The following is a 20,214-nucleotide window of genomic DNA, read 5'->3' as shown; positions in this document are numbered from 1 at the left end:
GGTAGAGTAGTTCAATTGAACTAGTTTCTCAAAACTCATGAAAATAATGCATCAGTGATTCCTGCAACTTTACGCCTGTTTGTGTGCGCCCATGTGTGTTGTGTAGCCAGTGCGCATGCCGTCAATTCTAAGGCTTTCCCCCCCAAAAAAAGTCCCTTTTATATGTTGACTCCAAAGTAGGCCTACCAGGCAGAATATTATCATGATGATTTGCAACCTATCAATCGGGTGGTAATTTGTTTTTGCAAACCATCACATGTACACTACTGTACATTGTACAGTACAGAAACCAGGCAAGTAACCCGTGATACAAGTCAGTATTCGACGTCCATCCATGCCTGAGGACATTGGGAGATGACGTGGAAACCGGCCACTAGGGGCAACAGTGAAAGGTTGCATCCAAAGGTTGCATGTTCAAATCCAGCGATAGAAAGTCGTTTTTTATATTTAAGCCTATCCCAAACCTTAACCAGTCGGAGTTAATGCCTAACCTTAAGAATTCAGAGATAATGCCTAAAATTAACCTTAAACCACTTTGAAATTTGAGAAACATGGATGAACATCTAATTCTGACGTGAGACAGAGCTGAGACAGAGCTTGTTGACAGAAACACTGCTAGCCAAACAAATGGTATCTTGCTAGATGCACAATTGAATTAAAGGTCAACTACACTTTTTTTTTTACAGACCTCAAAAGTCGCCTGATGTGATTTAAGCATTGTTGTGGACTTCCAATTTAGATTTTTTTTTAAATATATAGTGTGATTTTGAGAGCGAAAACCGGAAAAATCTAGGAAACCGGAAATATGCTGAAATGCAGGCTCCAGTCAGCATTTCAAATCAAAATGTATTGGCCACATACACATTTAGCAGATGTTATTGTGGGTGTAGCGAAATGCTTGTGTTCCTAGCTCCAACAGTGCAGTAATACCTAACAATACATACAAATCTAAAAGTAAAAGAATGGAATTAAAAAATATAGAAATAATTGGACGTGCAATGTCAGAGTCCGGAGTATAAATATATATATACTGTACATATGAAATGGATAAAACAGTATGTAAACATTATTAAAGTGACCAGTGTTCCATTATCAAAGTGACCAGTGTTCCATGTCTATGTACATAGGGCAGCAGCCTCTAAGGTGCAGGGATCAGTAACCAGGTGGTAGCCCGGCTAGTAACAGTGACTAAGTTCAGGGTAAGGTGCTGGGTGGAGGCCGGTTAGTGATGGCTATTTAACAGTCTGATGGCCTTGAGATAGAAGCTGTTTTTCAGTCTCTCAGTCCCAGCTTTGATGCATCTGTATTGACCTCGCCTTCTGGATGACAGCGGGGTGAACAGGCAGTGGCTCGGGTGGCTGAGGTCCTTGATGATCTTCCTGGCCTTCTTTTGACACCGGATACTGTAGATGTCCTAAAGGGCAGGCAGTGTGCTCCCGGTGATGCGTTGGGCTGACCGCACCACCCTCTGGAGAGCCCTGCGGTTACAGATGATGCCGTTGCCGTACCAGGCGTTGATATAGTCTAACAGGATGATCTCAATGGTGCATCTGTAAAAGATTGTGAGGGTCTTAGGGGCCAAGCCAAATTTCTTCAGCCTCCTGAGGTTGAAGAGGCGCTGTTGTGCCTTCTTCACCACACTGTCTGTGTGGGTGGACCATTTCAGATTGTCAGTGATGTGTACACCGAGGAACTTGAAGCTTTTCACCTTCTCCACTGCGGCCCTGTTGATGTGGATGGGGGCGTGCGCCCTCTGCTGTTTCCTGAAGTCCACGATCAGCTCCTTCATTTTGTTGACGTTGAGGTTATTTTCCTGGCACCACTCCGCCAGGGCCCTCACCTCCTCCCTGTAGGCTGTCTCGTCGTTGTTGGCAATCAGGCCTACCACTGTTGTGTCGGCTGCAAACTTGATGATTGAGTTGGAGGAGTGCGTGGCCGCGCAGTCATGGGTGAACAGGGAGTACAGGAGGGGGCTGAGCACGCACCCCTTTGGGGGCCGTGTGTTGAGGATCAATGTAGTGGAGGTGTTGTTGCCTACCTTCACCACCTGGGGGCGGCCCGTCAGGAAGTCCAGGACCCAGTTGCACAGGGCGGGGTTCAGACCCAAGGTCCCGAGCTTAATGATGAGCTTGGAGGGTACTATGGTGTTGAAGGCTGAGCTGTAGTCAATGAACCGCATTCTTACATAGGTAATCCTCTTGTCCAGATGGGATAGGGCAGTGTGCAGTGCGATGGCGATTGCGTCATCCTTGGATCTATTGGGGTGGTATGCAAATTGCAGGGGGTTTAGGGTGTCGGGTAAGCTGGAGGTGACATGATCCTTAACTAGCCTCTCAAAGCACTTCGTGATGACAGAAGTGATGGGGCGATAGTCATTTAGTTCAGTTACCTTCCCTTTCTTGGGTACAGGAACAATGGTGGACATCATTGCCTCCAACTTTGACCAACTAACATTCCCCACACATCTGTTGAATTTATTTGGTCTTTCACAATAGCCAATGTTAGTCAGTGGAACAATTCCCATTCTTTACAATCGACTAAAATATAGGGTAATTATTGTGCTTGTGTCAGAACAACACTACTGTTATTCTCCATACTTCTTATATTATTCCACTTCTTCCCAGTTTTGCCAGCTACTTGTTTTAAGCTGTCCTGGACAGTATTGTAAGTCATATTCTTTTTTTAAAGCTATTGAAATGCCCTTGCCTCAAGTATGTTTGTACTTTTAGTACTTCAAACCAAGTTGTCAAGTTTTGAATGTTCATTCAACGTTAAAAGCATCCTGAATACACTTGTGATTTTATTATATTTTAATTCCACCCTTGTCATAGGCATAAGCCTCCCAGGAGTCTTCAGAACTGACCAATTAACAGCTGCTTTTATTTAAAAAAAGATGCAGGACAGGTGGAAGCAAAATAGCACCATAACATCAAAGATCCACCACCATATTTTACAGTAGGTATGGGGTAGGGATGGGTACAGTTACTCGAATATCCGGATGTGGGCAGTTCCACAGTAACGGAATTACGCTATGACTCATATTTTCGACTTTAAAATGTATGCCAAACAAAAACCATTGATTTCAAAGTTTAACAAATCATACAACTCTATGTACAAGTACCACTTTGAACAATTTACACAGAACATTTCACCCAAACATTTACTGGAAGAACTGTGCTTATGCAAAAGTTAAATTACGGTAAAATCTCCCTCCGTTTCTTTTTACACAACCTCGTTTTCCAAAAACTGTCAAATATCTGCTACGAATTAAGATTCAAAGATGTCTGCAGAAAGAATGGGGTGTCAGATGACATGACACCTTGAGTTTGAACAAATGTATTTTGGTTATTGAACTACAGTAGGTGAAGTGGATTTACATCTGGTAACGAAATTACGGTAACGGAATTACATCATGGGTCCCTGACCTGTACTATACAGAAATGCATAATTATGGATATAAATATCATTCTCTTCATTATGATGTATCCTAAATAGGTACACAAAGGTAAAAATATGCATATTTGGGTATTATTCTAGACACTGGCTGTTATTGTAATTTGGACCAGACCAAATCTGAAACAATCATAGACGTCTGTTTCAAAAGCACAGTAGAGTACAATACAGTACATTATACTGTACTCTAGTGTGCTCTACTGTACTATACTTTTCTTTACTGTGTTGTGCATTACTGTACTTCAAAGGACTGTCCAAACTTGTGAAACATAGACATCTATGATTGGTTCAGATTTGGTCCGGCCAAACTTTTCAACGTCCATGGATGTCAGTTTTTGGTCGGGGCTCAGTGGGTGAGGATGCTTGCTACAGCAAATGGAAAGAGGGTAAGTGGTAGCTGTCATGGTAGGCATCAGTAAGAGCCGGGAGAGGTGACATTAACTGGAGAGAGGAGAGAGAGGGGGAGAGTGATGGGTGGTCCAGGGCCCAGTTTCCCAAAAGCATCTTAAGACTTAGTTCATTGTTAAAACCTTTGTAGGAGCATAGTTAAATCTCTGAGCGGTTTCCCAAAAATCGTTATTTACGTTGCACTTGAAAACGCTCGTAATTTAATGCCTGCCTCATAGATGCTTTTTTGCCCTCCCGCGTCACTTTATACACAGAACATCTCTGCTAAACATAGAATCACATGGTTTATCACTGTGTCCGCCAGTAACTTCAGAACAAAGTTGACTACAAATACAAAGCTGCCAATGTTTTTGCAATTGATACAAACAAGCGACATATAAAAATGTGCTTCAAATGAAAACTGAGATGACGACAAAAATATAAACAGTAGGCAATAGGCCTATTTCAATCACATTTTAATCCATTTAATGTTCAATCTATTGAGTTCTATTTTGCTTCTTGTAGGCTACTGTCTATAATTTGTCTCGATATACAGTGGGAAAAAAAAGTATTTAGTCAGCCACCAATTGTGCAAGTTCTCCCACTTAAAAAGATGAGAGAGGCCTGTAATTTTCATCATATGTACACGTCAACTATGACAGACAAAATGAGAAAAAGAAATCCAGAAAATCACATTGTAGGATTTTTAATGAATTTATTTGCAAATTATGGTGGAAAATAAGTATTTGGTCAATAACAAAAGTTTCTCAATACTTTGTTATATACCCTTTGTTGGCAATGACACAGGTCAAAAGTTTTCTGTAAGTCTTCACAAGGTTTTCACACACTGTTGCTGGTATTTTGGCCCATTCCTCCATGCAGATCTCCTCTAGAGCAGTGATGTTTTGGGGCTGTCGCTGGGCAACATGGACTTTCAACTCCCTCCAAATATTTTCTATGGGGTTGAGATCTGGAGACTGGCTATGCCACTCCAGGACCTTGAAATGCTTCTTACGAAGCCACTCCTTCGTTGCCCGGGCGGTGTGTTTGGGATCATTGTCATGCTGAAAGACCCAGCCACGTTTCATCTTCAATGCCCTTGCTGATGGAAGGAGGTTTTCACTCAAAATCTCACGATACATGGCCCCATTCATTCTTTCCTTTACACGGATCAGTCATCCTGGTCCCTTTGCAGAAAAAACAGCCCCAAAGCATGATGTTTCCACCCCCATGCTTCACAGTAGGTATGGTGTTCTTTGGATGCAACTCAGCATTCTTTGTCCTCCAAACATGACGAGTTGAGTTTTTACCAAAAAGTTATATTTTGGTTTCATCTGACCATATGACATTCTCCCAATCCTCTTCTGGATCATCCAAATGCACTCTAGCAAACTTCAGACGGGCCTGGACATGTACTGGCTTAAGCAGGGGGACATGTCTGGCACTGCATGATTTGAGTCCCTGGCGGCGTAGTGTGTTACTGATGGTAGGCTTTGTTACTTTGGTTCCAGCTCTCTGCAGGTCATTCACTAGGTCCCCCTGTGTGGTTCTGGGATTTTTGCTCACCGTTCTTGTGATCATTTTGACCCCACGGGGTGAGATCTTGCGTGGAGCCCCAGATCGAGGGAGATTATCAGTGGTCTTGTATGTCTTCCATTTCCTAATAATTGCTCCCACAGTTGATTTCTTCAAACCAAGCTGCTTACCTATTGCAGATTCAGTCTTCCCAGCCTGGTGCAGGTCTACAATTTTGTTTCTGGTGTCCTTTGACAGCTCTTTGGTCTTGGCCATAGTGGAGTTTGGAGTGTGACTGTTTGAGGTTGTGGACAGGTGTCTTTTATACTGATAACAAGTTCAAACAGGTGCCATTAATACAGGTAACGAGTGGAGGACAGAGGAGCCTCTTAAAGAAGAAGTTACAGGTCTGTGAGAGCCAGAAATATTGCTTGTTTGTAGGTGACCAAATACTTATTTTCCACCATAATTTGCAAATAAATTCATTAAAAATCCTACAATGTGATTTTCTGGATTTTTTTCCCTCAATTTGTCTGTCATAGTTGATGTGTACCTATGATGAAAATTACAGGCCTCTCTCATCTTTTTAAGTGGGAGAACTTGCACAATTGGTGGCTGACTAAATACTTTTTTTCCCCACTGTACACTGAGTGTACAAAACATTAGGAACATGCTCTTTCCAGGACATAGACTGACCAGGTGAATCCAGGTGAAAGCTATGATCCCTTTTTGATGTCACCTGTTAAATCCAATTCAAATCAGTGTAGATGAAGGGGACGAGACAGGTTAAAGAAGGATCTTTAAGCCTTGAGACAATTGAGACATGGATTGTGTATGTGTGCCATTCAGAGGGTGAATTGGCAAGACAAAATATTTAAGTGCCTTTTAATGGGGTATGGTAGTAGGTGCCAGGCACACTGATTTGAGTGTTCATCAAGAATGGTCCACCACCCAAAGGACATTCAGCCAACTTGACAACTGCGGGAAGCATTGGAGTCAACATGGGCCAGCATCCCTGTGGAACGCTTTCGACACCTTGTAGAGTCTGTGCCCCGACGAACTTAGGCTGTTCTGACGGTAAAAGGGGGTGCAACTCAATTTTATGAAGGTGGTCCTAATGTTTTGTTCACTCACTGTATTTCATGATGTGTAGCCTAAAATCGGTGATTTAGTGCATTTTTAGAATAAGCCACCTCAATATTTGCAGCCGTAGGTGGTAATATCCTCTACGAGCTGATCCATCGTCAGTATTGTGAGATAATTATAATGTTACGGAAATATTTGAATGGAGAAAGCTTATCCAAGAGCAGCGCTCCCCCTTTCTTTCGATACTATCAGTATCGACACATGCTCCAATGACGCACTTAGCGGCCGTTCTCTCTGCGTGGTGTTTAAGGAAATGCATGTTACATCTTCGGCCGTTGTGGGAAAAATGCATTGTTAAAACACTTGTAAGCCTAAATTCCATCGCTATCGTGAAACCGGGCCCAGACTGTTTTGACAGTCTTGCATTGACCACCAGACGAAAGAAAGAGAAAAAAATACTTATGAGTTGAACATAACAGTATGCCAGTGGAAGGTAGGACAGTAGCAAGTGACCCAATTGTGGTTTGTGACAACTATGATTTCCCATTGTAGCCAATGCAATTGCAGTAATTCCATTACTGAATTTCTGTAATTCCATTACCGATTTGGTAATGGATTTACGAGTTTTAATCACTTAATAATTCAGAAACAAACTTGAGATCAGTAAAAACACTGACTAATTGGTAGGTCTACCTTTACTTCTTACTTCTGTGAACTTTCATTATCCTCATTCCTCATGAGGGAGAGAAATTAGAAAATATCTTAAAGATATGTGGGTTTTTCGTAACGGAATTACAAGGCTCAAGGCAATGTTTCTTAAACTTACAGAAGGCAAATCATTTCTCCAAATATAATTGTTGATATTAGTTGGCTGGGGTCTTTACTTCAGCATTGTTGTGTTTTGATGTATTTCTAATACCTTTTAAGGTAGACCCCTTTTCCATCTGTTTAACTAGAAATCAAAGCATTTGCTTATTCCACATTTTTGGGATGGAAAACGGTTGGAAACAAAATTGACTCCGCTTTCACTTGACACCCAATTTGCACATGCGCCTATGTACTTCACGTTAGCGCTTATGGGTCCTTTTAGATGGAAATGCCCATATCCGACCAGACGTTAAAAGGCCTATTTTAACGATGAATTAAATCTAAATTAAATTGTCCATGTTACACACATGACATTTGAAATGCTTAACTTAATAAAACAACAAACTTTCAAATGTAGTATTTAACTACTGCTGCTTGAGACGTCATGCGGCTTTGACAGTAGCCTACATCGTTTACAGTTGCGGACTGTAAATGTAACCTAGAGTTCTGAGGAGGCGCAAAGTGACTGTTTTATTTTCAAGCTAATTTTCTCTCTCATGGGCTATGAGTTGCGTTTTACATGAAAAGGCATTTTACTATTATAGGCCATTTAGCCCTTCGGTCAGCCCTGACAATGGTATGCTATTGAAATAGGGATTATAAACTGGGTGGGTCGAGCCCTGAATGCTGATTGGCTGACAGCCATGGTATATCAGACTGTATACCACGCGTATGACAAAACATTTATTTTTACTGCTCTAATTATGTTGGTAACCAGTTTATAATAGCAATAAGGCACCTCAGGGGTTTGTGATATATGGCAAATATACCACGGCTAAGGGCTGTGTTGTGTCGTGCGTAAGAACAGCCCTTAGCCGTGGTATATTGGCCATATACCACACCTCCTCTGGCCTAATTGATTAATTAGCCTACAGGCACACACCAACGGAGGGTCCACAACACAAGACACAGATCAATGCAAAGCACTCATCAGAAAACTTTTTTTGAAACAGAATCAGTTCTATTGTCGCAAACATACGACTTCTGTTTCACTGTTGCTGTTAGCCTAACCATAGCACCGGTTCCAATCCACGTGCCAATGCCATTTCGCAAACTCCAGTTTGTTGGATGACATGAAAATGGCAGGAGCGTCGAAAACAGCCGCCGATTTTAATTGGCTGATCTCTCAGTTTATCACCATCTAGCTCAACCCCTTAGAACCTCCCCCTACCTTGTGGACTTCAAAGTGCAAGCAAAGCAGCGAAAGTGATTTAAACAAGGAAGTGAGTTCGGAAAATCTGAAAGTACGCATCTTAGAAATAGTTTTCATATATAAACGTTATATGCCCAAAAATAATATGGTTACGGTGATTGGCGATTTTCGCAATCTAATACAACTGTCACAGGCTCGCTCCCTCACGATTTCCACTAGCTTTCCACAGATTCCACAGCCAAAAATAAAAAAAAAAAGAAGAAGCTTTTTGGTCATTTAAGTTTAGGCATAAGGTGTGGTTAGGTTTAAAATCAGATTTTAAGAAGAGAAGTTGTAGAAATACACAGGGTTTATGACTTTGTGGCTGTGTTAACTAGTGACGAACCTCTCCCGCCTCAATTCAGAGCTACGCCTGATTAGTTTCATTTACTCAGAATTTGAATTGATTAGCATGTCACTGAGTAAATCCACACTCCCTAACTTCCAAACAGTCCCACACTGTTACTAGGCTCTATGCACTGGCAATTCAATCCTGGGGTTAAGATCCCTCCCAATGTGTTCTCCAATCTCATAAAACATTTTAGAAAAAAGCTCCGCGCCTTTACTCTCACAAGGTGAAGTATTGAAAGGTATTGAAAACATTATTTTGAAGAAAATAAAAGTATTACTTGTTAAACAAAATCTTTCTCTGAGCAATTGAATTATTTCACTATTTGAATATAATTTAGAAAAAATGTTGAGGATATAAATATAGCTCAGTATTTGTATTATTTATTTTATAGTCTTTTTTGCAAAAAAATTTCAAGGGTGCCAATCATTTTGGACCTGACTGTATGTACTGAACACCACTTCAAGGAAATTTCAATCATATTAATAAAGCCAAACACAGTTCCTCTGTACATTTCCTTGCCAAGACTCAATGACCAGATATGCAACATGCTCATGAGCTATTGTAAGCAGATGGTATAAGAACACTAGCTTCTGTTGATTTTGAAGGGAGTATTTTTTCCGTTCTTCAAAAGACTGAACATCCTGAGTAAATATTATTTGCCAAATGCTGCCAGTCTGAAATTAAACACATGGTGTTTCGTTTTTTGAGTCAGATTAGTGAAGTGACAAATCTAAAAACACTGAGCAGAATTATTTCCTCATGCTTGATACTAAATTGTGGGGCCTCCACAAGGTCTGCTAATACTTGTCTGAAAGACAGTTTGTACAGAAGTTGTACTCACCATGGGCCGAGTCTGCCAGGGTGTGAGCTCCTGAGAACTGACAGGCTCGTGGGGGATACTCCTCAGCAGACCTCCCTCAGTGGGCGACAGGGAGCTCTTGCTCCGGCGCACTGGCTCGGCAATGTCCCTGGTGGTCACCACACTGTTCTTAATCCTGCGCATATACAGCTCTGCTGGTGACGGCTTGGCTGCCCATGATATAGAGGCCCCTGTGGCATTAACCGTCTCCTCCTTGTCCAGGACAGTGGTGGCGCGGTAAGCCCTCCATGTGGTGGCAGACTCTGCCTCGTCCTCAGAGGCCACCCCGTCCATCCTGGCCCCCTGGCCAGGCTCGTCCACGGACGCCGCCCCCCTGTTTTGCCAAGTGCTCCGCACCGTCAGGTTTCTCATCTCTGGGAGGCTGTCGTCCTGGGAGGTGTGGTGGCCGTGGTGGTGGCTCCTCCAGCTGGTGACGGTGGTAGTGCTGCTACTGCTGCTCTCGAAACCCGACTCGGTGTCGTTGTTGAAGTCTGAGGTGGTCTCCGGTGACTGGAGGCTGAAGCTGCTTCGGGAGAGTAGGTGCGTCTCCGCACGGGCCATCCCTAGCACCCCTGGTTGATCTGTTTCGTCAGGGCCATCCATGGATGGCCGGAGGGTGATCTCACTCTTGGGAATGGAGATCTCATAGGGGATGGAGATGCTCCCCCTGTGCTCACTGGGCCCGATGACAATGTTGCTAGTGGACGTGTGGCGTTCCTTGACTGGTGGCTCGCTGGATACACTGCTGCTGCGGCTGCTGGTCCTGGAAGAGCTGGGATCGTTGGGGTAGATAGTGATGCTGCTGGTCATCTTGCTGGTGGTCAGGACGGGTTTCGAGGAGATTTTGGGCTTGCCATTGGAGGTCAAGCGCTCTGCCCCGCCTCCAGATATCATAACTTCCTTCCTATCGATCTCCACAATGGCCGGCTTGATGACTGCCTTTGACCTCAGGGCCTCCCTTGGGCTGCAGACCCTGTGGATCGCTATCCCTGATGGGGTGTGAGTGGGCTCCAGGGATCCTCCTTCTGCCACCAACTGCCTGTGCTGCTCCTCGTCAATCGAGCTCCTGGTGGAGGAACCCTCTGACTGGGAGTCTTGTAGGCGAGAGTATCTAGAGTACTTGGGAGTGGTGGAGGTTCTGCTACTCAGTGCTGCCACCTCAGACACAGGCTCTGGTTCTGAGGGCCTGGACCCAGTGGATTCAGTCTCAGAGGCTGAGGAGTGACCCTCAGAGCCATGATCAGTGACCAGCGGGGACACATGGGACTTGTAGGCAGTGTACGACCCATTAGCCTGTGAGAGGTTTGACACTGGAGGAGCCTCTTGAACCAGGTCCAAAGACTCCGGGTCAGACGCAGATGCATCCTTTTCAGGAGGGGAGACTGTGTTGCTGTTGCTTAAGCTTTCAAGCACCACATCAGAATTATTCGACTCACTGTCACTACCAAAATACAATCTAGAAAACTTATCCACTCTGCTCTTTTTGCCTTCACTTTCACTTTGTTTCTGAGCTGTCTTCCATGGCTTCTGGTCATTAACTGCTGGAGGGTAGCGATTAAGAACCGAGACCTTCTTGCTGTCACTCAAAGATGCGCTAACTGGAATATGGGCTCCTCCCATTGTTATTTTGTCCTCCAGCCCTCTCCTTATTTCTTTTACTCCATTGTCAGAGGCAGTTGAGGCTCCAGTCTTCGGTGTCCTCCTGCTCTTGTGTGCAGGACTGAGTGCCCTCCTGACAGACTTTGGAGAACTTTCCTCAGAGTTGCTCAGCTCTTTGCTCCTCAGCTTGGTCTCCCTCTTGTGCTGTGGGGATAGCTCTCTGCTCTTGTACTTGGGGGTGGCTGGCTCTGCAGCTGCAGCACTCCTGTACTTAGGCTTGTCCTGCCTGAACCCACCCCGGACATTAATCTCCTCATTCTCTGCCTTGCCATTCTCAAGGACCGTTGCTGGACTGCTAGGCCCTCCATTGCCGTGACTGCTGCCACTGCACAGCTGCATTCTAAGCTGCTCCACCTGATCGTTGAGGGCACGGCTGCGGGACCTCTCCTGTTGGAACTTCTCCTGCAGCTCTCCGTTCTTGGACTCCGTGTTCTTGAGATCCTCCTCCACCAGTTCCAGTTGCTTCAGCCGGTTCTTCAGCCTCTCAACTTCCTGGGTGAGTTCCTTGACTTTGTTGTCTTCCTGGCCATCAAGGCTGTTCTTCTCGTTCTCAGACTTCTTCCTTAGCCCAACGTCATCGCCCAGTTTCATGTAGTCCAGGCTCTTCTTGAGCCCCAGCTTGCTAGTCAGGCCAGATGAGAGGTCGTCTTCAATGCGGAGGTTCCTCAAGTCTGAGCGGCTGGGATCTGCTCGGCCGAACCTGTTCTTCTGACAATCCAGCTTTTCTGTCAGTTTTAGTATAAGCTTCTCATCCTCCCTTTGCTTCTCCAGGAGCCTCTTCCTCTCACTCACAAAAGTCTGACTGACACCCTTGAGCTGTTCCAGCTCCCCTGCCAGGAACTTCTCAGCCCGGTCCAGCCTTACCTCTGATGCATCCATTTCCATCACACGGGCCTTGAGGGCCTCTAGCTCAGAGGAGAGCTTCCGGGTCAGATTCTTCTCTTCGTTGAGATTGAGGCACAGCTGGCTGCAGTCTGACTTGCTCTTGCCGAAGGCCTCTTCCAACTTCTCCAGCTCAGCCATCCTCCTCTGTAGGCACTCAATCTCAGACTTTAGGTCCTTGGTCAAGCTCTCCTCCTCCTCCAGTTTCTCCCTCACTGTGCGGCAGAGATCTTCCGCCTTGCACACTTCCTCGTCTTTGCCTTCAATCCTCAGCAGGCGCTTGCGCAGCGCCTCTACATCGCCCAGCATGGAGGAGTTGCTGCCCTCTGCCTGGATGATCTTGTCCTGCAGATCCAGCAGCTCATCTTCAGACTTCTGGAGCTTGTTGGTGGCCTCCTCAAGCTCGTCCAGCCGTCGCCCCAGGCTTTGCAGCTTATGCCGCAGGTGGCGACTCGTTATGTCTTTGTTTTCAGACATCACAGAGATTATTGCTGTTGTCTTCTATATGGAAAGGGGAAATTATTTGACTACTTTTTGGGAGGTCCACATTTGTGTGGCAGTCCTTCTCTGGTTAAAATTATGAGTCACAAGTCCGTAATGTTGAGTTGTGTTCAGTCCCTTTCTCCTCTCCACACAACGTCGTCTCCCTGTTTCTTTGGTTGGTTCGTATTCCTTCAACTCCCCTCAGCTTGATGGTCAACATGGGTGTCGATCACCTGAATGAGAAAAAAAAAGAATAGAGTTGCAACAAAATTCACCACAGTATTGAATTACATTTTACATTTAAGTCATTTAGCAGACGCTCTTATCCAGAGCGACTTACAGTTAGTGAATACATATTTTTTTATACTGGCCCCCTGTGGGAATCAAACCCACAACCCTGGCGTTGCAAACGCCATGCTCTATCAACTGAGCTACATCCCTGCCGGCCATTCCCTCCCCTACCCTGGACGACGCTGGGCCAATTGTGCGCCGCCCATGAGTCTCCCGGTCGCGGCCGGCTGCGACAGAGCCTGGATTATTACTGACTGACCTCAATGACAAAGTGATTCAGAGGATCAGCAAAAATTTAAGTAACTGTTGAGAAATAACACATAACAAGAACAGTGAAAGAGTGTAGTCCAGAGAGAGTGAGAGATGGTTTGACTTTAATTGATTGCACAGTGTAGCAGACCTGCACACTCAGCATATGATTTCACAGTTCCGCCTGATTACTGCAACACAAACCATGAGAAAAGCTGGGCCGGCCCAAACACACCCAGTAATGCAAAGGGCTGGGGCAAATGGGTGGGAAAAAAGAGGAGCAGCGTAATTCAGCACGTACACACATATGCAAGTGCTCATGCACAGTAACCTAGACTGATTATTAAGAAGATGACGACAACCAAAATGACATGCTTTGACTGCAATTCTACGAAGATACATTTCACCTTGCCTGGTCGTATGGCCACTGGAGAGTAACATTAAAAAGAACGCTACTCCACCCTTCTTGCCTCCTGCAGCCTCCTCCAATGTCCTAGCATTGATTTATCTGCCGTTTATGCTGACAGCAGTATATTTCAATGACACAAGCATCCACTCACATGGCTGTCACCACGGAAACACACACAGGGCATTGCTACACACCACTCATGATTAGGACAATGGAGACATACACTGAGTGTACAAAACATTAGGAACATCCTCTTTCCATGACAGACTGACCAGGTGAAAACTGTGATCCCTTACTGATGACACCTGTTAAATCCACTTCAATCAGTGTAGATGAAGGGGAGGAGACAGGTTAAAGAAATATTTTTGAGCTTTGAGACAATTGAGACATGAGTTGTGTATGTGTGCCATTCAGAGGGTGAATGGTCAAGACAAAATATTTAAGTGCCTTTGAACAGGGTATGGTAGTAGGTGCCAGGCACACCGGTTTGAGTGTCAAGAAATGCAGCTGCTGGGTTTTTCACGCTCAACAGTTTCCCCGAGTGTATCAAGAATGGTTCACCACCCAAAGGACATTCAGCCAACTTCACACAACTTTGGGAAGCATTGGAGTCAACATGGGCCAGCGTAACTGTGGAACGCTTTCGTCACCTTGTAGAGTCCATGCCCTGACGAATTGAGGCTGTTCTGAGGGCAAAATGGGGTGCAACACAATATTAGGAAGGTGTTCCTAATGTTTTGTACACTCGGTGTATACAGTGCCTTAAGAAAGTATTCACACCTAGGGCTGTGGCGGTCATGAAATTTTGTCAGCCAGTGATTGTCAAGTAAGTAACTTCCGGTCTCACGGTAATTGACCATTAATTAACATAAACACATTTAGCATCTCCTGGCTTCCACGCATAGCCTACAAGCCACTGATGCAGACCTTTGGAACAGTCTAATAAATCCATGTAATGTAGCCTACACCATCACAATAAATCCATTATTTATTTTAGACAGGTCTAAGGAAACATGATATGAAGAAAATGTAGTCTATTTCAGAAGAACAGAATAGCATACTCTGAGTTGTCCTTATGTTAGGCACTGATCTGGCTATGCCCTACACTAGTTCATTTAGCAGACAAGATTTGCTTAGAATTCCGTGGCATTATTTTAAAGTATGAAGAATATAATTGAACAAAGCTGAATAAATTGCGCACATGCGGCCATTCCATGTTGAGTGGTTAACAAAGAAACATGTACTCCTTTATGCTTAATTTAGTTATTTACAGTGCATTCGGGATGTAGTCAGACCCCTTCACTTTTTCCACGTTTTGTTACGTTATAGCCTTATTCTAAAATGGATTAAATTGTTTTGATTTTTTCGTCGTCAATCTACACACAATACCCCATAATGACAAAGCAAAAACAGTTTTTTTGTATTTTCTGGACATTTATTAAATAAAAATAAAAAAACACAGAAATATCACATTTACATAAGTATTCAGACCCTTTACTCAATATTTTCTTGAAGCACCTTTTCGCAGCGATTACAGCCTCGGGTCTTCTTGGGTATGACGCTACAAGTTTGGCACGCCTGTATTTGGGGAGTTTCTCCTATTCTTCTCTGCAGATCCTCTCAAGCTCTGTCAGGTTGGATGGGGAGTGTCACTGCACAGCTATTTTCAGGTCTCTCCAGAGATGTTCGATCGGGTTCAAGTCCGGGCTCTGGCTGGGCCACTCAAGGACATTCAGAGAATTGTCCTGAAGCCCCTCCTGCATTGTCTTGGCTGTGTGCTTAGGGTCGTTGTCCTGTTGGAAGGTGAACATTTGCCCCAGTCTGAGGCCCTGAGCGCTCTGGAGCAGGTTTTCATCAAGGATCTCGCTGTACTTTGCTCCGTTCATTTTTCCCTCGATACGGACTAGTCTCCCAGTCCCTGCCGCTGAAAGACATCCCCACAGCATGATGCTGCCACCACCATGCTTCACCGTAGGGGTGGTGCCAGGTTTCCTCCAGACGTGACACTTGGCATTCAGGCCAAAGAGTTCAATCTTGGTTTCATCAGACCAGAGAATCTTGTTTTTCATGGTCAGAGTCCTTTAGGTGCCTTTTACGGAGAAATGGCTTCTGTCTGGCCACTCTACCATAAAGGCCTGATTGGTGGAGTGCTGCAGAGATGGTTGTCCTTCTGGAAGGTTCTCCCATCTCCACAGAGGAACTCTGGAGCTCTGTCAGAGTGACCAGTGGGTTCTTGGTCACCTCCCTGAGTAAGGCCCTTCTCCCCCGATTGTTCAGTTTGGCCGGGCGGCCAGCTCTAGGAAGAGTCTTAGTGGTTTGAAACTTCTTCCATTTAAGAATGATGGAGGCCACGGTGTTCTTGGGGACCTTCAATGCTGCAGAAATGTTTTGGTACCCTTCCCCAGATCTGTGCCTCGACACAATCCTGTCTCGGAGCTCTACAGACAATTCCTTTGACCTCATGGCTTGGTTTTTGCTCTGACATGCACTGTCAACTGTGGGACCTTATATAGACAGGTATGTGTCTTTCCAAATCATGTCCAATCAATTGAATTTACCACAGGTGGACTCCAAGTTGTAGAAACATCTCAAGGATGATCAATGGAAACAGGATGCACCTGAGCTCAATTTTGAGTCTCATAGTACAGGGCCTGAATACTTATGTAAATAAGGTATCCGTTTTTTATTTTGTATAAATTGGAGAGAAAAAAAACTCTAAAAACCTATTTTCATTTTGTCATTATGGGGTATTGTATGTAGATTGATGATTGGAAAAGATGGATGAAATTATTTTAGAATAAGGCTGTAACGTAACAAAATGTGGGAAAAGGGAGATCTGAATTCTTTCCAAATGCACTGTATCTAACTTTAGTTGTGATACAAATGTTGGGCTATATGTTTTGATTTTTTATACATTCTAAGGCTGCATGATGTGACTAATCATGATTTGAAAAAAGTTGCATAAAAAAGGCATGAGCTCTGCTTTGTTTTTTGCGCAGGCTGTACACACTTCAGTCTCTCATTCACAATTTGACAGCACTTAATAATGCCTCGAATATCCCGGCTGCATTCCCTAAGGGTGGCCGTAAAACCCCTAAAACAATTCATGCCTTTTTACGGCCAGTGGCTGTTGTGCCATTGGGCTGATATATAATAATTTGAATTCCCTTCTTCCGGCTGCGTGCCGAAGCACCTCTCACTAACAAGGCTCTCCATCACGTGATCAGGTCTTTCTCACAGGCTACAAGTGAAGACAGACACATTGGGAACGCAACTGCGCGCGTCCTTATCCAATTCCGAGGCGCATATTGAAGATATTGGAAGAACTGTCCACATTTACTTTTTGTCAGCCAACAACATGAGTAGGCCTAACGAACAGCAAAAGCACTAGCCTATGTCAATCTACTATCCCCCATTGTACAAACGTTGACCTATTCTATTCTGAGCAAGAAATAAATATTTCCAAACATAGTCTGGGACAGTTGTGGGATGCGATAGATCCCAAATGAATACAACCACTAGCATAAAAAATAACTGTTTTAAGCAATGAGCCTGACGCAACAGATGAGAACGTTTAGCTTAAAATGTTGATCAACTATTAGGCTATTTCTTCACATTATAAGCGCAGAAATGCGCACACGGCAGTAGGCTATAAGCGCAAATGTTCAATTAGCAGGAAAACACCATTCTCAAAAGTGACCGCAAATGCGATTATGCATGTAATGCTTTTATTGTAAAGTAGCATTTTTATGGTGAAAATTATCTTCCCCAAACTTGAAACTCAGACGTTGCGTATCTATGCCAGTTAGGCTCTACACCCGTTGTAAAGCGGATTAATGCGTTTAATTTTAAGAAGTTATTTGGCCACTTTAGTTGTGATACAAACATATAGGCCTATGGGTTTGGTTACATGAGGTGTTGCAGAAAAAAGTAATGCCTGTTTCTTGCCTTAAGCTGGGCATAATTCACAAGTGAGAATATATCATTCACAAGTGATAGGCTAATATTGTCACCCATTAGACTATTCCTGATTTAATCTTGTCTTTACATATACTAAATAATATGTGTGAGAAATTTGTTTTGATTTAGAATGGACTATTAGCATGGACCTGTCTCAAAACAGGGGCAGGGGGAAAAAATACATGTCATCTATGCACTTAAATAGCGAATGGAGGATGCTTTTCCAGTGGTTCATTTTCATGCCAGCCAATTAGGTCATACTCCTGTTGTAAAGAGAAGCAATGTGGTTAATATTAGGAAAGTTGACAAATAAATATAGTAGGCCTAGCTTATAAAAAGCTGATGGGATCCTCCTCTTTTCACGCAATTGCATAGCCTATAGAAATGGTGAGCAACATGGGCTCTCATGTGGTCCTCTGTAGCTCAGCTGGTAGAGCACGGCGCTTGTAACGCCAAGGTAGTGGGTTCGAACCCCGGGACCACCCATACACAAAAAAAAGTATGCACGCATGACTGTAAGTCGCTTTGGATAAAAGCGTCTGCTAAATGGCATATTATTATGAAGTGTTTGATTCGATTTTCGATTACATTTGCATTGATGTCAGAGTGATTAGAGGGACAATAGAGTGCTGAGTACCAGGCAGTTAGCAAGTTTGGTAGTTACTAATGACCATCAGCAGCATCAGTGCTTGGAGAAGCCTAATTACCGTGACTAAACAGTCACGTGGAATTTTACTGTCGTCATGACTCATGACCGCTGGTGTGGCGGTAATATGGTCACCGTAACAGCCCTATTCACACCCCTTGATTGTTTCCACATTTTGTTGTGTTACAGACGGAATTTAAAATTGATTACATTGAGATTTTGTGTCACTGGCCAACACACTATACCCCATAATGTAAAAGTAGAATTATATATATATATTTTTTTTTTTACAAATGAATAACAAATGTAAAGCTGAAATGTCTTGCGTCAATAAGTATTCAACCCCTTTGTTATGGCAAGCCTAAATAAGTTCAGGAGTAAAAATGTGCATACTAAGTCACATAAGTTGCATGTGTTTAACAGGGCCTAAAATGTACTTTTTGTTCCACCAGCCACTCAGATTATTCACCAGCCAAAATATTTGTTCGCCATAACTACATAAAAAAAACTGACGCCCATGCTTTGTAATGTTTCTAAAACAAGAAATGTATTCGTAAAAAGTAATGTGGTATATTTCTCAATTTCATTTCATTTTTTGTGACCCGAGTCTTTTAATCAAAATATCAGAGACAAAATGTAAGGGTGGGAGGTTACAGTGGTAACGGGGCCACTTGAGCCATGTCACTGTCTGTGTGAGTGGATGTGACTACTAGTAGACAGCGTCTATTCGTTATCAGTTGAAGCAGCAGATTCAAACTAACATTGAACAAAACAATGTGAATAGACAAGAAACACAAGGACAAAGTCTCACTTCGCTGATGAGTAAATGAGACAAACTTTTATGCCTGTGCCAGCGCCTCCAAAAGTTCATCTATCAGCGCTTCACTCAGTGCGCAAAGCTGTTGCTGTGCGAGGTGGGACGTAGGATTCATATTTATTTGTGTGATTAGCAGCTATGAAACAAAACAGCAGAAATACTTTGAAAACAGCTACTTCAAAATTTTTCTGCTAGAAATTGCAACTTGCTCATCCTTAACTTTTGACCAGTGGTGTAAAGTACTTAAGTAAAAATACTTTAAAGTACTACTTAAGTAGTTTTTTGGGGTATCTGTACTTTACTTTATTATTTATATTTTTGACTACTTTTACTTCACTACATTCCTAAAGAAAATAATGTACTTTTTACTCCATTAATTTTCCCTGACACCCAAAAGTACTCGTTACCTTTTGAACGCTTAGCAGGACAGGAAAATGGTCCAATTCACGCACTTATCAAGAGAACATCCATGGTCATCCCTACTGTCTCTGATCTGGTGGACTCACTAAACACAAATGCTTCATTTGTAAATTATGTCTGAGTGTTGGAGTGTGCCTCTGGCTATCCGTAAATTAAGAACATTGTGCCGTCTGTTTTGCTTAATATAAGGAATTTGAAATGATTTATACTTTTCATACTTAAGTATATTTTAGCAATTACATTTGCTTTTGATACTTAAGTACATTTCGAACCAAATACTTTTACTCAAGTAGTATTTTACTGGGTGACTTTCACTTTTACTTGAGTCATTTTCTATTAAGGTATCTTTACTTTTACTCAAGTATGACAATTGGATACTTTTTCCACCACTGCTTTTGACTCACAAATGCGAATGTAATGCTTGCACTGTAGAGCCCTGCAAATAGACCACCTGCCAATGTGGCTGGTGAAGTAGACATTTTTACCCGCCAATACCCAAATCTACCCGCATTTTGCGGATGTAGATTTTATGCCCTGGTGTTTAACATGATTTTTGAATGACTACCTCATCTCTGTACCCCACACATACAATAGTCGAGCAGTGAATTTCAAACACAGATTCAACCACAAAGACCAGGGAGGTTTTCCAATGCCTCGCATAGTAGGGCACCTATTGGTAGATGGGTA

At 43.4% G+C, this 20,214-nt stretch overlaps 1 protein-coding gene across 1 annotated transcript in view; it reads right to left on the bottom strand.

Moving 5' to 3' along the window:
• Window positions 1–20,214, bottom strand: part of LOC121545123 (leucine zipper protein 1) — a 92,175-nt gene that overhangs the window by 19,047 nt on the left and 52,914 nt on the right. Inside the window, exon 3 of the mRNA XM_041855532.2 lies at window positions 9,694–12,968. Coding sequence (XP_041711466.2) covers window positions 9,694–12,729 — 3,036 coding nt within the window. The 5' untranslated portion in view covers window positions 12,730–12,968. The remainder of the gene's footprint in view (window positions 1–9,693; window positions 12,969–20,214) is intronic.

This window comes from Coregonus clupeaformis, chromosome 29 (genome assembly GCF_020615455.1).
Source record: "Coregonus clupeaformis isolate EN_2021a chromosome 29, ASM2061545v1, whole genome shotgun sequence".
Lineage (NCBI taxonomy): Eukaryota > Metazoa > Chordata > Actinopteri > Salmoniformes > Salmonidae > Coregonus > Coregonus clupeaformis.
The sequence above is the reverse complement of the archived record's forward strand: the minus strand, read 5'-3'. Positions and strand labels throughout refer to the sequence as shown.